At 35.1% G+C, this 18,088-nt stretch overlaps 3 protein-coding genes and 1 pseudogene across 3 annotated transcripts; 1 reads left to right on the top strand and 3 right to left on the bottom strand.

Moving 5' to 3' along the window:
- Positions 1 to 4,806: 4,806 nt before the first annotated feature.
- On the bottom strand, positions 4,807 to 8,559 carry LOC115243249 (UDP-N-acetylmuramoylalanine--D-glutamate ligase-like). The gene is made up of 9 exons (XM_029820068.1): positions 7,969 to 8,559; positions 7,189 to 7,767; positions 6,935 to 7,044; positions 6,158 to 6,311; positions 5,715 to 6,058; positions 5,320 to 5,498; positions 5,157 to 5,223; positions 4,957 to 5,008; positions 4,807 to 4,842 (listed from the first exon to the last, which is right to left on the bottom strand). The coding sequence occupies exons 1-9, from the start codon at positions 8,557 to 8,559 to the stop codon at positions 4,807 to 4,809; spliced, it is 2,112 nt and encodes a 703-aa protein (XP_029675928.1).
- A 6,884-nt stretch (positions 8,560 to 15,443) lies between these two features.
- On the top strand, positions 15,444 to 16,214 carry LOC115243248. The gene has a single exon (XM_029820067.1). The coding sequence runs from the start codon at positions 15,444 to 15,446 to the stop codon at positions 16,212 to 16,214; it is 771 nt and encodes a 256-aa protein (XP_029675927.1).
- Positions 16,215 to 16,218: 4 nt separating this feature from the next.
- Positions 16,219 to 16,974, bottom strand: LOC115243247 (mycophenolic acid acyl-glucuronide esterase, mitochondrial-like). The gene has a single exon (XM_029820066.1). The coding sequence runs from the start codon at positions 16,972 to 16,974 to the stop codon at positions 16,219 to 16,221; it is 756 nt and encodes a 251-aa protein (XP_029675926.1).
- A 1-nt stretch (position 16,975) lies between these two features.
- On the bottom strand, positions 16,976 to 17,452 carry LOC115243246 (annotated as a pseudogene).
- Positions 17,453 to 18,088: the final 636 nt, after the last annotated feature.

Here is an 18,088-nt window from a genome sequence, read left to right as displayed (position 1 = left end):
AGCATTTATGTACTTAATTATTGCTAGTGCAATGGAATCTTTTGTTTCCATATCGGAAGCTATGGCACAAGCACTATTCAGCTCTGGTTGGGGAGTTGCTGGCAGTGTTGGTCAAGTTGCCACAAGCGCATCACAATCTATACTGTCGGCTGTTGGCCTTGATAATAAGACCCAAGGTATGATACAGAACATTAGGCAACAAGTGGGTAAAGATCGGACGGAAGTTGACGTGAAGGATAATTCCATGAGCCCTAAATCTGAAATACCAGAACAATCAGGTAAGCAAGAAGGTCCTGATAAAAAGGAGAGGGGGAGCTCTAAACCTGAAGCACCAAAACAATCAGGTCAGCAAAAAAATCCTGATGAAACAATAAGAAGTGATCCTAGTGATAAAGCTAAAAACAAGGAAGGAAATGGAGAGAAGTAAGATATGAATGATGTTATGGAGTAACTAATTAAAAAGATATTTTAAGTAAAGTTTTAGAAATTTATTTCTATATTTGGAAAAAGTTTAGATATGCAATCACGCTTAGGCAAATGTTGGTTTAGGGTATTACTTCTTGCAGCTTATATGCTGATCACAGGTTGTAGTAAGAATGATACGCCTTTTCCAAGGTGCATATCTGCTGACTATTTTGGTCCTAAACCTATTGCAGTAAGCGCTCATTTTACAAACGAACACGATGCGTTTATTCCAGAAGATAGAGAAGTTATTGATCCTGAAACTGGAGAAATTAATTATGGTTTTCACCATAACCAAGTGGTGAAGTGGGAAGATACTGGATTAGAAACCAATGGAGATAGCTTAATAGTGCGAGTTAATGGTGCATGGACATCTTGGAGTAATAATAACAAGAAGGAATCTAAAAAAGGCAGTTATACCTTACAAAGCTTGGAGCAGTTAAAATATGCAACTAAATTTGAAGGCAAGTCAGGTGATAATAGTCTACCTGACTTTCACTTAGTTTGTAATGATTACAAATCTAGCATACAAAAATTTTCAAGTAAGTCTGATACAAGTTGCACTATAAAGTGCAAGTGCATTAATGAAGATGATAGCGCAAATACAGTATCACGTGGTGCTCCATGCTGGTTTACCAATGGTCATGGTGCTTATCTTTTATTTCAAAGGCCTGATGACGATAGTCCTAACAAAGATTTGAAATCTATGCGCAATCCTTCATCTCCTACTGTACATCTAGGTTATAACTCTACAGCAGAGGACGACGATGGACTTTTTACTTTGAAAAAAGGCGAGAAAAAATTAAAGGATGAAAATTGTGATGCGTTGGAGTTAAAAAAGGGATGGAAAATATATGTAAAAATATTAGATAGATATTATCTAGATAATGTAGGCGGCTACTCTTTTGAGTTTTTGGGTGGAGTGCAGCAGCCAAGTAGTTTTGGGTTTTTTGATTACGTTTATCACTACCTAAAGTGTGTATTGTTGATCAATAAAAATTGCAAAGAGCATTTCGACAGTAACGACCCTGCAGCCGCACAGGCTATGTTTCAGAATATAGCTGAAAAGAGTACAAGTTTTCATAATTTCGTTCTTTCCTTGCTTGTTCTATTTATAGTGGTTTCATCGCTCCTTTACCTTTTTGGTATGATAAGAGAAACTAAGCATGATATGCTCATCAGAATGATGAAAATCACTCTAGTAATAGTGCTTATATCTCCTGGAAGCTTTAGATTTTTCTATGATCATTTTCTTGTTTTATTCGTTAAAGGTCTTGAACAACTGATAAGTATAATTACTAATTTTGCTCCCAACATGAACACCGGAAGTATTGCTCAAGGAGATGAAGCTAAGTTGTTTAGATTCATGGAGGACATGTTCAATAAGTTTTTTGCTTATTCTGTTTGGAAAAAGTTTGCAGCGTTTTTACATTACCAAATGTGGGCAAGCTTACTTATGATACCAGCAATTTTCATAGGGATAGTTTTATATTTCTTGCTGTGCTTATATGCTTACATAATATTTCTCTCTGGTTTTATGGGTATAGCTTTTCTTATAGCTATCATGCCATTGTTCCTGATCTCTATTTTATTTTCACCATTGAAAAGTCTATTTGAGGGTTGGATAAAGTTTTGTATTAGTTTCTGTTTGCAGTCAATTATGATATTTACCCTGCTGTCATTACTTGCTGCAATGATAATGAACACCTTTTATAGACAATTAGGTTTTACTGTATGCTATAATAAATGGCTTGAGGTAAGGTTATTATGCCTTGGTGATTCTTGTGGCTTTGATAAGCAGTATTTTGGTTGGACTCCAGGGCAAATTTTTGTACCTTACACTATCGGAGAAGCTTCTCCACTTAACATAGATAAAAGCATAGAAGGCATAGAAAAGATAAGCAGAGAAGGTGGTACAATAAAGTTTACTGGAGGCGCTGGATATATCCCTCTTCCACCGGATTACATTGAAAAAGGTTTTCGTTATATAGATTACCCTTTCTTTAATCCAATTCCTGGCACTACAAATAATCCAGCAGACCATTATATAGCAGAGAGTGATATGGTAGTAGATAATAGATGTAGTGCGAAAGATTTAGTGCGTTTAACAAATAGTTTATCCCATGCGTCAGAAAAGGCTGATATCCTATTGTTAATCAACAATATAGACAAAAAGATGGGTAGTATGGATAGTGAAATAACAAAGCACTACTGTCAATCTACACAAGATGGAACCGAATGCAACAATTATCGAAAGATGATAAATGATTATAAAAAAGGTATCATTCGATCAAATTTAAAAAGTGAAATAAGGTCTTTAGTGGAAAAGGTGATTGAAAGTGATAAAAGCTGTAAATTGGAAAGTTTCTCTGACTTAAATAAAGATTATCAAAATAATAGCGATTACCAAAGGGTGCAAGACATACAGAGAGGTTATTTAATCAATGCAGGGGAAATCTTTGTGTTATTCTTGCTTTCATTTTTAATGTTCTCCTTACGCACGTTCGTACAACAAATGGGCTCAAGTATAGCTGGTGGTGGATTCAGTGTTTACAATATATCTAGAATGTATGAAGCATCGCCTTTGGTTGGCATAATGGAAGGATTCAAACGGCAGTGGCAAAATTTTGCTGGTGGAAAACTAGAGTCTTTAGGCAGTTGGGCTACTCATTTACCGGATAGATTAGCCGGAGGTGCAGTTAATTTACTGGGCAGGGTAACAAGAGTTGGAGGAGTGCTAAAATACGCTATTGATGTGCCACGTAAATTTGTAGGTGCTACTATTGAAGCAACGAAGTTTGCAACATCGCCTGAAAATGATGTTGACAAGCTTGAGGAAAAAATTTACAGGGCATTTGGAGTTGATAAAGAAGATATTACACATAGAAGGATTGGTAAATATTTAGATTATTATAAAGGATATGTAGGGTCACATTTGGGCTATACAATAGAAGATGCTATGAAATTTACTTGGGAGCATGGTCTTGACTCTATAGGAATTAACCCTGCTACAGGAGAAAAAGATGGTTACCAGCATAATCTACTCTATAGAGCAAAAGCACATAGGAAAGAGTTCTTAGAGAAGCTTCATGATTACACTATCGGACGTAAGAGAGAACCAGAAAAAGACAAGCCTGATCAGCCAACAGAAGAAGATAAGCCTGATCAATTAAATAAAGTAGCACGAAATTTAGGCACGGAACCAAAAAGTCCAGAAGAATATATTAATACTCTAGAAGCTAGAGAAAAACGTGCTGAAAGAGCTGCAAGAAAAGAAGAAGAAAGAAATCGAGAAAACGAAGTTCATGGCCTCTCATCACTTTTTGGAGAAGATACAGAACGTGAGAATAATGAAAGAACTGATAACAGAGGTGATAATGACGAAGAATCATAACTTTAAAGGACTAAATTATTATGGTCTTCAGCAAGACAGAAATGGTAACATAAAGTTAAATGACTACGACGACATTTTAAATGCGCGTAGAGCAAGGGTAGACTTGTTGCGGGATAACACATCACTCGACAAGGATGTCAATTTTGCTAAATTGAATAAAGCTTTGAGTGAGAAATTTGTAGATAATCATGGTTTATTGTCTGAATTTGATAAGGAAGACCAAGAAATTGCGCAAGAAAGGCTTAAGGTGTTTAATGTTTTAGATAATCTTGATAATCTTGCAAACATTAAAAGTGAAGATCTATTGGGGGTTAGTTTATTGCTATCAGACCTTAGCTTCATAGAAAGAAATGTTGTACTAAATACCGATCAGAATTTTAATCTCGCAGAATTTAAAAGTCTATTTATCGAAAAAAAGGCATCTGGTAAAGAGTATAGTGAAGAAGAATGTAGAGGTTTTCTTGATAATATAGATAAAATTAATACTATAATTAAGCTGGAGTTAGAAAGCAGAATTGAAGGGATAAATCATGATGAAAGAAATGATTATGGTGGGTTACAAGATGAGATTGGTCAAGCAATTAATGCAGTAGGCAAATCAGAAAAAAATAACGGATGAGTTTTGTGTTTGTGTTTTTCTTACAAGCGACTCGATAGCTTCTCTCTATTAAACTGCCAAAGCCATATTGACATTAATCATATAGTATTAAATAATTAGTTATTTTGGAGCTTATTTAGTATGCTACGCATCATTGCAGGCAAATATCGCGGAAGAAAAATAACTACAGGTAAGCATTTAGCTGCACGGCCAACTATGAGTGTTGTCCGAGAAGCAATATTTAGTATACTTTCCTCAAGAAAACCTATTTATAACTTGAATGTACTTGATTTATTCTGCGGAAGTGGCTCTTTTTCATTTGAAGCGCTTTCTCGCGGCGCTAAGCATGCATTCATGGTGGATTCAGATTATTACAATTTACAACTGCCTAAAAAAACAGCAGAAGATTTTGGAATTACGAACAATATCACGCTAATTTGTTGCAGTGCTAACAAATTGCCACAACCTATTTCAAAGTGCGATGTAGTTTTTATAGACCCACCTTACAATAGCAATCTGGTTGAATCAACTTTAGATGGATTAGCTCACTCAGGCTGGTTAAGTAATGATGCATTGATAATTCTAGAGATTAGAAAAAATGAAGGTTTTGAGTGCAATAAAAACTTCAGTATAATCTTGGAACGTACCTACGGTATAGCAAGAATAATTTTTCTTTCTCTATTAACTTAAACTTGCATATACCTTTCATTGATGGGTTTCAGTTCTATTTCCGTCAATTTTCCAAAGAAACCACTTTTTCTGTACTTCTCTAGATCAAAATCTTTATTAAATTCAGAGCCTATTAAATATTCACATGCTTCTTCAATAAATTTATTTTCTTTTTCTTCATACTTTTTTATACTACCGTTATCTTCACGATAAACTAAATGTTCTTTGTGATCAGCATGAATATTTTTGTTCTTACACTCCGTGTTTCGAGGATCGTGTTCAAGTACTATATTCCATCTAAACCGTTCAGATGTGGATGAATCTGGAAGTTTACCAACGAGTTGTGCTTCCTGTGGAATTACAGTATCACCTTTTCTACCAACAATCAATACAGGACATTTTGTATTCTCTATAATCTCTCGTGAATTAAATTCCAATCCGCAACGACTAAACCAAAAATTCAAGAATTTTGCAGGAAGCCGTCTCATGAAAGAATTCCCTACCCCATGAGGAAAGTTATTAGTTGCATCCTTAAGCGAGCTATAAGAATTACTATGAATTAGCGTTAAATAAATCCCTTGCTTTTCAAACCTTTTTAAAACTTCTGCTGCAATTCCTCCTCCAAGAGAGTTAGTATCCAAAATTATATCGTTTGGACGCACACCTTTTACAAGTAACATGTTTACCATTGCCATTCCATCTTGAACCAATTTTTCACCGTTTGTTAGAAATTCATATAGCGCTACAATTTTCTTTCTTTCCAAGAAGAACTCTACAATATCTTCTATATCTTTATTTTCTCCTAACTCTTGATCGTGAGCTTCTGCATCCACTTTCTTATCGTCACCTACAAGTTCTTTTTTGTAACGCTTTATCCACTCAGGGCTGACTTCATTTTCCAAAAGGCTTTTGATTCTATGTACAACGAACCTTTCCTTAACAAAGTCAAAAAGCATCCATAGGCAAAATACGATAAAACATATGGTAGCCAAAATTGATAGAACTACTGATGCAAAAGCTAACCCTGTAAGTACCTTTTTTGATTTTTGATTCTGGTATGCCAAGTATAACGACACAATAGAAGCAGTGGACGATATAGCAAAACATAACCATAGTGATACTATTCTCCTATTGAATTTTTTTTCTTCAGCATTTAATTCTTTTTGAAAGGATTCTGGATTAACAATTCTAGAAAAATAGGGATAGTCAAAATAATGCTTAACTAACTTACTTTCTTGCCCATTAGGTGCACCTTTACCAAGTGCATTAACCTTAATACACCCAAGTACTCCAAAAAAGTTTACCACGTGTTTTGTATTTTCTTCTGGCTTGATATTACCATTGGTGTAATAAATAACTTTCATTTTATTGTTAATAAATATTAAGCTATTTTAACATAAAGATCAAAAAAACCAAGAGAATATAAATATGAATAACCAGTATGATGAAAAGCTTATAAGAAATTTCCTATGATTCCTTTTAAGCGAGTTTTGAATTTTTGAAATGTCATGACATTGTTGATACGGTTATCAAGAAACGATAAAGTATCCGCAAAATCTTCTGAATAATCATTGATAAAAAAAAGTATCGTACTTAAGTATACTCCAGCTAATATTGCTCTTTTTGTATAGTAGTTAAAATCTGTTGATTGATCATGAATGCCATACCAAATCGCGCTAATAGTTCTGTATAAAAGTTTACTGGAAAAATATGTATTTTCTGGTGATACAGAGAATAATAAAACATTTTTTAAAAGTTCTCTATAATTCGGTAGCTTAGCGTAGTTTGAAAGGCGTATTTGAATAGCTAACTTTACCCGCTCTCGCACTTTCATATCTTCTAAATTGGAATTTCTTAGTTCAGCTTCCATTGAGCTATTTAAGTCCTCTGCTATGTGCTCCAAAGCGCTATATATTCCATTCTGAAATTTGCAAAAGCTATTAGCTAGATTAAGGTCTGTGCAAATTTTTAATAGGGTTTCATCGCTTATCCCTTCAAATGGAATAACCCTAATTAGCTTATCTATTATTAACTTTATTTCATCTTGTTCCACGCAACATTATACTAAACAGCATGTGTGATTGTACCTGAGATTTTCAAACATTCTACAAAATGCTTCACCACGTTCCTCGAAATTTTTCCATTGATCAAAAGAAGCACACGCGGGAGAAAGTAATATAGTTACTTCTTCTGCGCTATTTAAGGCCTCTTCAAAAGCCAATCTGAATGCATCTTCTAGATTGCAACATCTAACATAATCTACTTTATTCTCCATAGTGTTTGCAAAGGCTTCGGTTGATTCCCCAATAAGAAAAGCTTTTCTAATCCTCGTGAAATGCTTGCTTAATGATTCTATTCCACCTTTTTTGCTTCTTCCACCAACGATCCAATTTATGTTTTCATAAGATAAGATCGCCTTTTCGCTCGACTTTGCATTAGTTGCTTTGCTATCGTTCACGAAAAACACATTTCTTATTTTGCCAAGCAGTTCATTCCTATGCCTCAGTCCTGAAAAGGACTTGATTCCATTGATAATAGTGTTGCTATCTACTCCAAGTAGCTTACATACGGCATATGCGGCTGCTACGTTTTCTGCATTGGATATTAGGTTTATTTTCACGTCGCTTACTGATAAGCTATGATTCTCTAGTTTTAACGAGATCTTCTGAATCCCAGTGCCCCTTTTGTCATCCCAGTGCTTGACACTGGGATCCAGATAATTTCGATCTATACCAGTAATCTGTTCACTATAATCAAGCAAATTGTTATCTGCCAATGATATTAGATCTCTTGCACCACCCTCTGTCATCTGAGTAGTTGGCAATGGTTTTTCTTTTCTGGTCACGCGCTGGAATGACATCGGGGAATATGTTACTGAAATTGGAATTTTGTTTCCAGTGAATTTGTTGAATATGTCAGCAGCAATCTCATTGTCACATCCTATTACGGCAACCTCACTACCGTTTATCAGTTTTAATTTAGTTGCTATGTAGTTCTCCATACTTCCATGCCTATCTATGTGATCTGGTGTAATATTGAGCAGCACTGAAATGTCCACGTTAATTTCATTCATCAACTCCAATTGAAAAGAGGAAAATTCAATTACATAAATTTCTGCATCTCTTTCTAGATCCAAAACAGGAACACCTAAATTTCCGCCAATAGCTACTTTTTTCCCTGCAGATTTTAATATGTGCCCTATTAGTGATGTAGTGGTTGATTTACCATTTGTTCCTGTGATGCCTATTACCTTCTGGTTTGTAGTTTTAGCTTCAAGAAATAGCTCGATGTCTGATTTTATTTTGCAATCAAATCTCCTTGCAAGTTTTACTATCCAATGTGGCTCTGTTGGCACTCCAGGGCTTAAAACTAATATTCTTATCTCATGCCAATTGTATTCCTTGGGATGAATAAAATTACATTTTTTATACATCATTTTTGCATTTGCTATTTGCTCTTTAAACGAAAAACTACTTGACAAGCCTCGCCAGCCCCCTTATTATGATAATAAGGGTATTTATGACTCAAAACTTGTTTTTGACCTGCAGGCTCAATGACAAAATTCAGTAAAAAACTCAGGGTATTTATTGGCGGATTACATAAAATTATAGCGGCTGCATGTCTTTTTTATTTTTTCTACATTCAGCCAAATCGCGCTTATTTTAAGCGTTAGCACATTATTACAGCGCCACTTACAGTAATATAGGGTCAAAACTCGCACCACGGGGCTTCTTTTGCCTTTTTTTTGTTTGGTAAATTTCTTAATATTTATAGCAACATGAACTGGGCAGAAAGGTGTCATCCTATGCAGTCTAAAAAACCTAGATCCCAGTGTCACGCACTGGGATGACAAGAAGAGGGCTACTCGGATGACAAGAAAGGGGGCTACTGGGATGACAAAAAAGGGGCTACTCGGATGACGAGAAAGGAGCACTGGGATGACAAGAGAAGGGCTACTCGGATGACAAGAAAGGGGTACTTGGATAACAAGAAATAGGCACTGGAATTGCAAAGAGTTTGCAAATATTAGTTATTACCTGTAGGATATAGAGAAATTAGTAAGGATTTTAATAGGAATAATATGCCATCTGTTACTTTTGTTTTACCTGATGGGAGTAAGAAAAGCTATGAAGCTGCAGAGGGAGAAACTCTGCTTAATTTAGCCCACAGAAGTGATCCAGATCTGCTTGAAGGTGCATGTGAAGGCTCTCTTGCTTGTTCTACATGCCACGTGATTGTTGATCCAGAATTTTATGATGCTGTAGAAACGCATAATCCCATATCTGATGAGGAAAACGATATGCTAGATCTAGCATTCGGCTTAACAGAGACATCAAGACTTGGGTGCCAAATAAAAATCACAAAAGATATCGACGGTTTGTGTGTAACCATACCAAGGGGTACAAGAAATATATCATTGGATAAACAGGGGAATAATTAGCTATGCGTAAGATTTTTATCTATATTATCATCTCTTTACTTTTGTTTATTCCTGTAGCGTATAGTGGTTTTTGGTATTTTTCTGCATGTAAGGTAAAAAATCTTTTAGCTGAAACAATACTATACATTAACGACGAAAAGTTTGATATTTCACATGATTTTAGTGGATTTCCTTCTAACCTAATTTTCCGTGTGACAAACCCAAAATTTTCCAACGAGCAATTAACCATCTCATCTGATGCTTTATTGATAAAAAATAGATTGTTTGATAAATCAGTATATATCTACATACCAAGCAATGAAGTCAACATTGTTGTTCATGGTGATGAGAAAAAGAATATAAAATGCCACACAAACGATAGCAGCCACTTTGTTGTTAGACTAAATGATTTACCATCTTCATTGCGATTCAACAGCGTGATAGACTATATAGATACACTTCGTTACGAAGATTATGGATTAAAATGTGATGTTTCAGAAAATCAGCAAAGTGTTATAACTGAAGTGAATGATAAAAGCAATTACATTCAATTTCACCTCGATAAAGAACTGAATGGAAATACTAAACTAGGATTTGATTTTTATACTTATCGGTATAAAAATACTGCAAGTCCTGAAAGTTACCTTAGTATCGACACTAAATTTGATTACGAATTTGTAAACCACATCTCAGCTTCCAGAGTTAATTTCAACATAGAGAAATTTTTAATTCAAAGTAATAATTTTTCTCTTGCTGCAGATGGTGGAGTGCAAAATTATAATTTGGTTACGTCTTCATTTAAAGACAAAATCAACGTGGCTATATCAAATTATAAAGAATTAATCTCGTTTATGATTGGTGACTCAAAAACTTCAGATGCGTTTGGAAAATTAATGTCTTCCTTATCAGAAAAAACAACTGATGATGGCATTCAATTTTCAATAAAGTACGATGATGATGTAGGGTCAAGCTTTATTGGAAAGTTATCCACCACTGATTTTATGAACCAGCTCAGTAAAATAACCCAATTAACCAAGGATGAGAGCAGTAGTTAGTTTACTTTTCATATTGATATTCCACTCAGGCGTAAATGCTTTTACTCTGGATAATAAACTCAGAGATAAAAGCATGGAAAAACGAGCAACCAGTTTATTTGAAATAATAAGGTGTCCAATATGTTCTGGCGAATCATTGTCTGAATCTGGATCTCAGATCGCGTATGATATGCGAAAAGCAATTCGTAAAAAAATCAATGATGGATACACAGATGAAGAGATAATCTCAGAGTTAAAAAATTCTTACGGCAATTCAATTATAACTACCCCACCTAGCACTTACATTTTGTGGTTTATTCCACTTACAACTCTGCTTATTGGGTGTTTTCTAATACAAAGATACATCAATACAACCACTTAAACCTTTTATATATAGCTAAAGTAACTTAGGTTTACCGACAACCGTCATCCCGCTGCTTGTTACACAACTGTACGAACGTTGTAGTTTGGGCCACCAGTGGGGTGTCATCCCAGTGCCCAGACACTGGGATCCAGCCTTTTCATAATCATCAAAACGTTGTATTTTAACGTAAAACAGCTATTTTTATGCTCACCAACTTAATAAAATTCCTGGATTCCAGTGTCAAGCACTGGAATGACACCGAAGGGGCTACTGGGATGACACCCTCCTGATGGGTCAAAATCACAATGTTCGTACAGTTATGGAATGAATCGCGGTATGACGTAGGAAAACCTTTCTTGGGTTAGCTATAGAGATACCGCGGCGGTATGACGTACTGACTTGCATTAGCTATAATTCTTTGGTTTTCACTTTTCTTTTAACCTTGCAATGATATTTTCTTTGCCGATAAAAATTAATAATTTAGCAAGTTCTGGGCCTGTTTCTGTTCCTGTTAAAACTGAACGCAACTGCATAAATAAGTCTTTTGCCTTTATATCCACTGTCTGTCGAATAGCTTTTACCCACTCTGATAATGTGTTTTCGTTACAATCGCCTTGAGGCAATGCATTGAACGCAATTTTTATAAGCTCCTTATCAAGAATCACAGGCTCTATATCGGATTTGCATATTTTCCACCACTTGGCCACCTCAGAAAACCTTTCTATATTGTTCCTTATAAAATACCAAAACTCTGAGGAGTCCACTCCAATTTGACTTAAACAGTCTTGCACCATTTCAAATGGCATTTGTTGCAGCACTTTGCTATTTAGCTTATATACTTCACTCAAGCTGAATTGTACAGATGCTGAGCTAAATTTTTTAATGTCAAATGAGTCAATCAAAGATTGCATACAGGCGCAAGCTTCAATTGGATTGGATGTTCCGAGCTTCACTAAATAACTAACTAGTGCCATCGGTTCAATTTCATCTTCTCTTATGGACTTGATATCCAGCCCGCCTTTCCGTTTCGATATCTTGCCATCATCAAAATGTAGTAGAGAAAGGTGAGCAAATATAGGAATTTTCGCTTTTAATGCTTTAATCATTTGGATTTGCACTGCTGTATTAGTTATATGATCTTCCCCACGTACAACATGGGTTACATTAAAGTCAACGTCATCAATAACAGAAGGTAGCATGTATGTGTAAATCCCATCTTCTCTTTTTACCACAGGGTCACTGACGCTACTGGTTGCAATATTTATTTCACCTTTAATTTCATCATTCCATTTAATAACTTCATTTCTATCCAACTTAAATCTAAAATGTGGCTTTCGTCCTTCTTGCTCATAATGGATTTTCTCTTGCTCAGTTAGAAGCAATGCACTTCTGTCATAAACAGGAGGAAGTCCTTGTTTTAATTGCAACTTTCGTTTAATTTCTAACTCTTCTCTTGTTTCATAGCATGCATAAATATGCCCTTCTTTTATTAACCGCAAGAACACCTCGTTATAGCGCTCAAAGCGCTCTGATTGCTTAAAACTTGCATCCCAATCGATACCAATCCATTTTAGGTCTTCTATGATATTATTTATATATTTGACATCTGAACGCTGAAGGTCAGTATCATCAAAACGGAGTAAAAATTTTCCATTTTGATTACGTGTGTACATCCAACAAACCAAAGCAGCCCGTACGTTTCCTACATGGAGATAGCCAGTTGGGCTTGGAGCGAATCTTGTTAGCATTTAAACGGCAATATTGTAAAATAATAACTTATTTACTCTAATTTATTTTAATTTTATATAAATGTACGGCTAAAGCAAGTGAGATCTGCTAATACAATTGAGCAAGAGAAAAATAAGTATGGCTATAGCATTGTGGCACCTTTGATATTTAATGGATTAAGACCATATGATAAATTCAAGAAAATTCACAACTTGACGACAAAGGCTAATGTAGCATTATATTGGTATCATGACTAACTTAGAAAAGATGAGAGAAAAACTGCAAGATCAAATAAATTATCATAATGTTTTGTATCACCAAAAGAATAAGCCAGAAATAAGTGATGCTGAATATGATGAACTGAAGAAAAAGTTAGCTGAAATAGAGCCAGAAATTTATGCAACACAAGATAGTGTTGGTGCTCCACCTGATGAGAGGTTTTCTAAGGTGGAACATCAAGAACCTATGCTTTCTCTTGAAAATGCTTATGATGAACAAGGTGTAGAGAAATTTTTGTCTAAAATAAAGAGGTTTTTAATTGAGGACAAAATAGAGATATTATGTGAACCAAAAATTGATGGGTTGTCGTTTTCTGCAATTTATGAGGATGGAAGATTTGTTAAAGCTGCAACTCGAGGTGATGGTTTTGTAGGGGAAGATGTCACTCACAATGTTGCAACAATAAAAGGCTTTCCTAAGTTTTTGCAAGGTGTGCAAGGAAGACTAGAAGTAAGAGGTGAAATATACATCGGTAACAGCGACTTTTTAAAGTTAAATGAAAACGATGAATTTGCCAATCCTCGAAATGCAGCTGCTGGTTCTCTAAAGCAATTGGATGCAAACATTACAGCAAGTAGACCACTTAGATATTTTGCTTATTCTTTAATTGGTGGAGCAGAGAAAAGTCAAAGTGAAATACTAAATAAGCTTGAGGCACTTGGTTTTTGCGTAAATGAGCATCAGTCCTTAACGAGTAGTTTGGATGGAATGCTGAAGTTCTATAACGAGATCTATAATTGTCGCTATAACTTGGATTATGATATTGATGGAATAGTCTATAAAGTAAATGATTTGGTACTACAAAATCGTCTAGGGAATACTCACAAAGCACCGCGCTCAGCACTTGCATACAAGTTCTCTGCGGTTTATGCAAAAACAAAGTTAAATAAGATATTTATACAGGTGGGCAGAACAGGGGTTTTAACTCCAGTTGCAGATTTAGTGCCAGTCAATATTGGTGGGGTGCTAGTTAGTAGAGCAAGTCTGCATAACCAAGATGAGATAAAACGTAAAGACATAAGAGAGGGAGATATTGTAACAATTAAAAGGGCAGGAGATGTAATTCCCCAGATCATTGAAGTGAACAGGGATTCTCGTCTTCCAAATACACCTGAATTTGTGTTTCCTGGAGTATGCCCTGAATGTGGTAGTAAAGTACGTCAGGTTGAGGGAGAAGCGGCAGTAAGATGTCCTGAGGAATTTGCCTGTAAAGCTCAAATAATAGAAAAACTAAAGCATTTTGTATCGAAAGATGCATTTGACATTGTTGGCCTTGGTGATAAGCAGATAGAGTTTTTTTACGACCTTGATCTGATAAAACAAATCCATGATATTTTTACTTTAGAAGAAAAATTGGATGAATTTAATCTGGAAGGACAGTCTGGCTGGGGCGAGAAATCTATAGCTAATTTGTTAAATTCTATACAAAGCAGAAGGGTAATAACTCTAGATAGGTTTATATTTTCTTTAGGTATTAGATTTATTGGCCAAGTTGCAGCAGAATTGCTTGCAGATTATTATGTTTCTTATGATAATTGGTATAATTCGATGATTGAACTGTCATCAGATAATACTGAGCTAGTCGGTATAGACGGCATAGGAAAAAAAGGGGCTGAATCTTTGGAATCATTTTTTTCTAAGGAACATAACATCAAAATGTTAAATGATCTTACTGCTTGTCTTCAAATTCTTCCTGTGAGCTCCAACTCTAGTGACTCTGTTTTAAATAATAAAATTATAGTGTTTACTGGTAAGCTACTTGCTATGAGTAGAGGAGAGGCAAAAGTAAGAGCCAAAACTCTAGGAGCAAAGGTCAGCTCACATCTTTCTGCTAAAACTGACTACCTAATTGCAGGAGAAAAACCAGGATCCAAATATAAAAAGGCAGTGGAATTAGGTGTAGAAATTTTAGATGAAGACCAGTGGCATAAAGTGATAAGTTCGGGAGTGTTCAAATGACACTTGGATTGTATATTAAATCAAAGTTGCAAGACTATAATGAGCAAGCTGTTAATTGGATTACCACAAAAAAACTCCTTTCTCTCCATTTTTTCTGGGTAAGGTCATGGTGCTGGTACAGGTCCTATAGCTGACCCAAGCAACACGTCATACCGCGATTTATTCGCAGTATCTCATAGATTCCGGTTAAAAAAAAAGTGAAAATCAAAAAATTATATAGTAACCAGACTGCATTCTGTGATTTTTAGCAAAGCACGATCTTTCATTTGAGCTTTCTTCAATTTAAAATAAATACAGAAACTAGCTATCTTCAAAAATATGGTTGAATAATTGTTAATAATAGTGTATAGTTATTAATATTTTCAAGCATTTTTGCCATGGCTCTTTCAAAATTTCTCGATCCTCGCAATGATTTGTGTTTCAAAAAAATCTTTGGAACGGAAAAAAATAAGAATATCCTGATCCACTTTTTGAACGATATTTTAGGGTTTACTGAGATAAATGCAATACAAGAAGTTGAGTTTCTTAGCACTATTATGGATCCCGAAGTTGCCTCTGATAAACAAAGTATTGTTGATGTTCTCTGCAAGGATTCTCACGGAAATAGATATATAGCAGAAATGCAGCTCGCTAGAGACAAGGGCTTCGAAAAACGCGCTCAATTATATGCCGCTAAAGCCTATTCAAGACAATTAGATAAATCTGGCAACTACATTGATTTAAAGAAAGTCTTCTTTATTGCTATATCAAATTGTAACTTACTTCCTGAAGAAGTTGATTATATTTCTACTCACAATATACGTGATATAAAAACTAACGGCCATTACTTAAAAGATTTTCAGTTTGTCTTTATTGAGTTGCCTAAATTCGCAAAAAATAAAGTAGAGCAGTTAGAAAGTATAGTAGAAAGGTGGTGTTTCTTTTTTAAATACGCAGAAGAAACAACAGAAGAGGACTTAAAAGAGATAGCAGAAAAAGCGCCAATAATAAAGTTAGCATATGATGAATTAGACAAGTTTCGTTGGAACGAAAAAGATTTAGTAGCTTACGAAGAAAGAATAATGGATCTACGAAAAGAAGAAGCCATTCTTGAATACAGACTTGATCTTGCTGAAGAGAAAGGTATACAAAAAGGTATAGAGAAAGGAAAAATTGAAGGGAAAATTGAAGGGAAAATTGAAGGGAAAATTGAAGGGAAAATTGAAGTCGCAAAAGCAATGCTGGCTAATAATGTTGATGTCAACACTATTGTCAAGTTTACAGGCCTTTCTATTAGTGAGATTGAAGAATTAAGTGGAAATCTGTGAACGGTTACCTATATGTTTTTGCTGGCAAAAATTCTCTAATGGTCTTAAATAAAACTTTCAGTGAGTGATTGTCAGACATGTTGTGCTCTGCTGATTTCATCAAGTATACTTCAACATCGGTTGACTTAATTTTTTCAGCTAAATTCAATGAAGTTTGATAAGGAACATCTTTATCATTAATGCTATGCAGTAAGCGCACAGGACAGTTTATATCTATTGCTTCTCTGTTTAAAAGAAGGTTCTTTCTGCCATCTTCGATCAAATTTTTAGTTATTTCGTATGTACAATGCTCTGAAGTAAAATCTATTACACCTTTAGAACCTAGTTCTTCTTTTTGCTTGCCTGACAATTGCTTGAATATCAAATCTTCAGTAAAATCAGGAGCAGACGATATGCCGATTAATGCTGCAATTTTTTCTGGAAATTTAAGGGCAATGAGCAGCATCAGCCATCCTCCCATACTTGAACCTATAATTATTTGTTTATCGCTAGTTAATTCACTTATCACTTTAGCACAATTTTCTTGCCAATCACTTATCGTGTAATCAATAAAATCACCACTTGAATTACCGTGACCAAAATAATCAAATAACACAAGTGCTACGTCATTTTCTTGGCAAAATTTGTAAATAGCAGTTGCTTTCGTTCCATCCATATTGGATGCAAATCCACCAAAAAAAACTATAGAAGCTTTCTTTCCTTGTAGCTTTTGATATGCTATATGACCATTATTTCCATCAAACAATTTACAGTAACCCATACTACTTTGGCAAAGCAACCGGACTATCGCTCATCGAACGCAAATAGCTGACTAGATCTGCAATTTCTTGTGGATTGGAAATACCTACAAATGCCATACGTGTACCTTTTATATAGGCTTTTGGGTTCTTTAAAAAGGCAAATAGCTCCTCATATCCCCATTTTCCTTCTTTTTCAAGCACTGCTTTTGAGTAATTGAATGAGTTGCCAAGATGGGCCTTTTTGTTTCCAACTACGTTCCATAAGTTTGGTCCTACTTTATTCATTCCACCTTTCTCAAAACTATGGCAGGCTATGCATTTTTTTGCTGCTGATTTACCTTTCTCAAAACTAGCATTCTGCATGAGCGCTCTAATATCGAGCGCCACTTGCTCGATTTTTTGCTGGAACTCATTGTTACCAGCAGTTACTATCGTTTGGTGTTCAATCTTATATTCCTCTGGACTATACAGCATATCAACTACGTTGCTGACTATCATAATGATTAGCCCAGAAAGTAAAATCGATGCTGCAATCTTATTAAGCTCCATAGTTAATTTTTATTAAGTAATGTTACTTAAATTATGCGAATATTTTCGCAAATAGCAACCAATTACCTTGAAGCTCGCTAAAGATGAGAGTCTCCAGCTACAAATATTAAGAAATTTACCAAACAAAAAAAAGGCAAAAGAAGCCCCCGTAGTTGGCTAATTACTTACATTATACTTTCAAGTATGGCGTTTTTTTATTCTAAACGCTTAATAACCGCGACTCAGCTGCTTTGAAGCCGCAACTAATCTGAATTACAAGCGTTAAGAAATTTACTAAACAGAAAAAAAGGCAAAAGAAACCCTAGAGTAGCTAGTTATTCACTATACCCTAGGGTAGCTAATTATTCACTATCCATTTTTTAAGTTGGCGTTTTTTGATGTTTTAAATGCTTTATAAGCGTATTTCAGCTTGTGTAGGTAAAAACCTAGAAATTTGATAAAGACATAGAGTGCACATAGTGCAAAAAATTAAACATGAGACGCCAGATACGTTGAGTTTTTTTGTCATTTAATCTGTACAGAGAAGATAAATAAATAGCTTCATTTTCATGATAAGGGGGCTGGCGAAGCTTGTCAAGTGGTTTT

This window comes from Formica exsecta, unplaced genomic scaffold, assembly GCF_003651465.1.
Source record: "Formica exsecta isolate Colony F162 unplaced genomic scaffold, ASM365146v1 scaffold707, whole genome shotgun sequence".
Taxonomy (NCBI): Eukaryota; Metazoa; Arthropoda; class Insecta; order Hymenoptera; family Formicidae; genus Formica; species Formica exsecta.
Note: the sequence above shows the minus strand (reverse complement) of the source record. Positions and strands in the feature narration are given on the sequence as shown.

Coding starts and splice junctions, on each gene's coding strand:
- LOC115243249 (XM_029820068.1), bottom strand. CDS start 8,559: ATGATGTATAAAAAATGTAATTTTATTCATCCCAAGGAATACAATTGG. Junction 7,768..7,968: donor CCCCGATGTCATTCCAGCGC/GTGACCAGAAAA, acceptor TTAAAACTAGAG/AATCATAGCTTATCAGTAAG. Junction 6,059..6,157: donor AGAATCAAAAATCAAAAAAG/GTACTTACAGGG, acceptor GACTTTGTTAAG/GAAAGGTTCGTTGTACATAG.
- LOC115243248 (XM_029820067.1), top strand. CDS start 15,444: ATGGATCCCGAAGTTGCCTCTGATAAACAAAGTATTGTTGATGTTCTC.
- LOC115243247 (XM_029820066.1), bottom strand. CDS start 16,974: ATGGGTTACTGTAAATTGTTTGATGGAAATAATGGTCATATAGCATAT.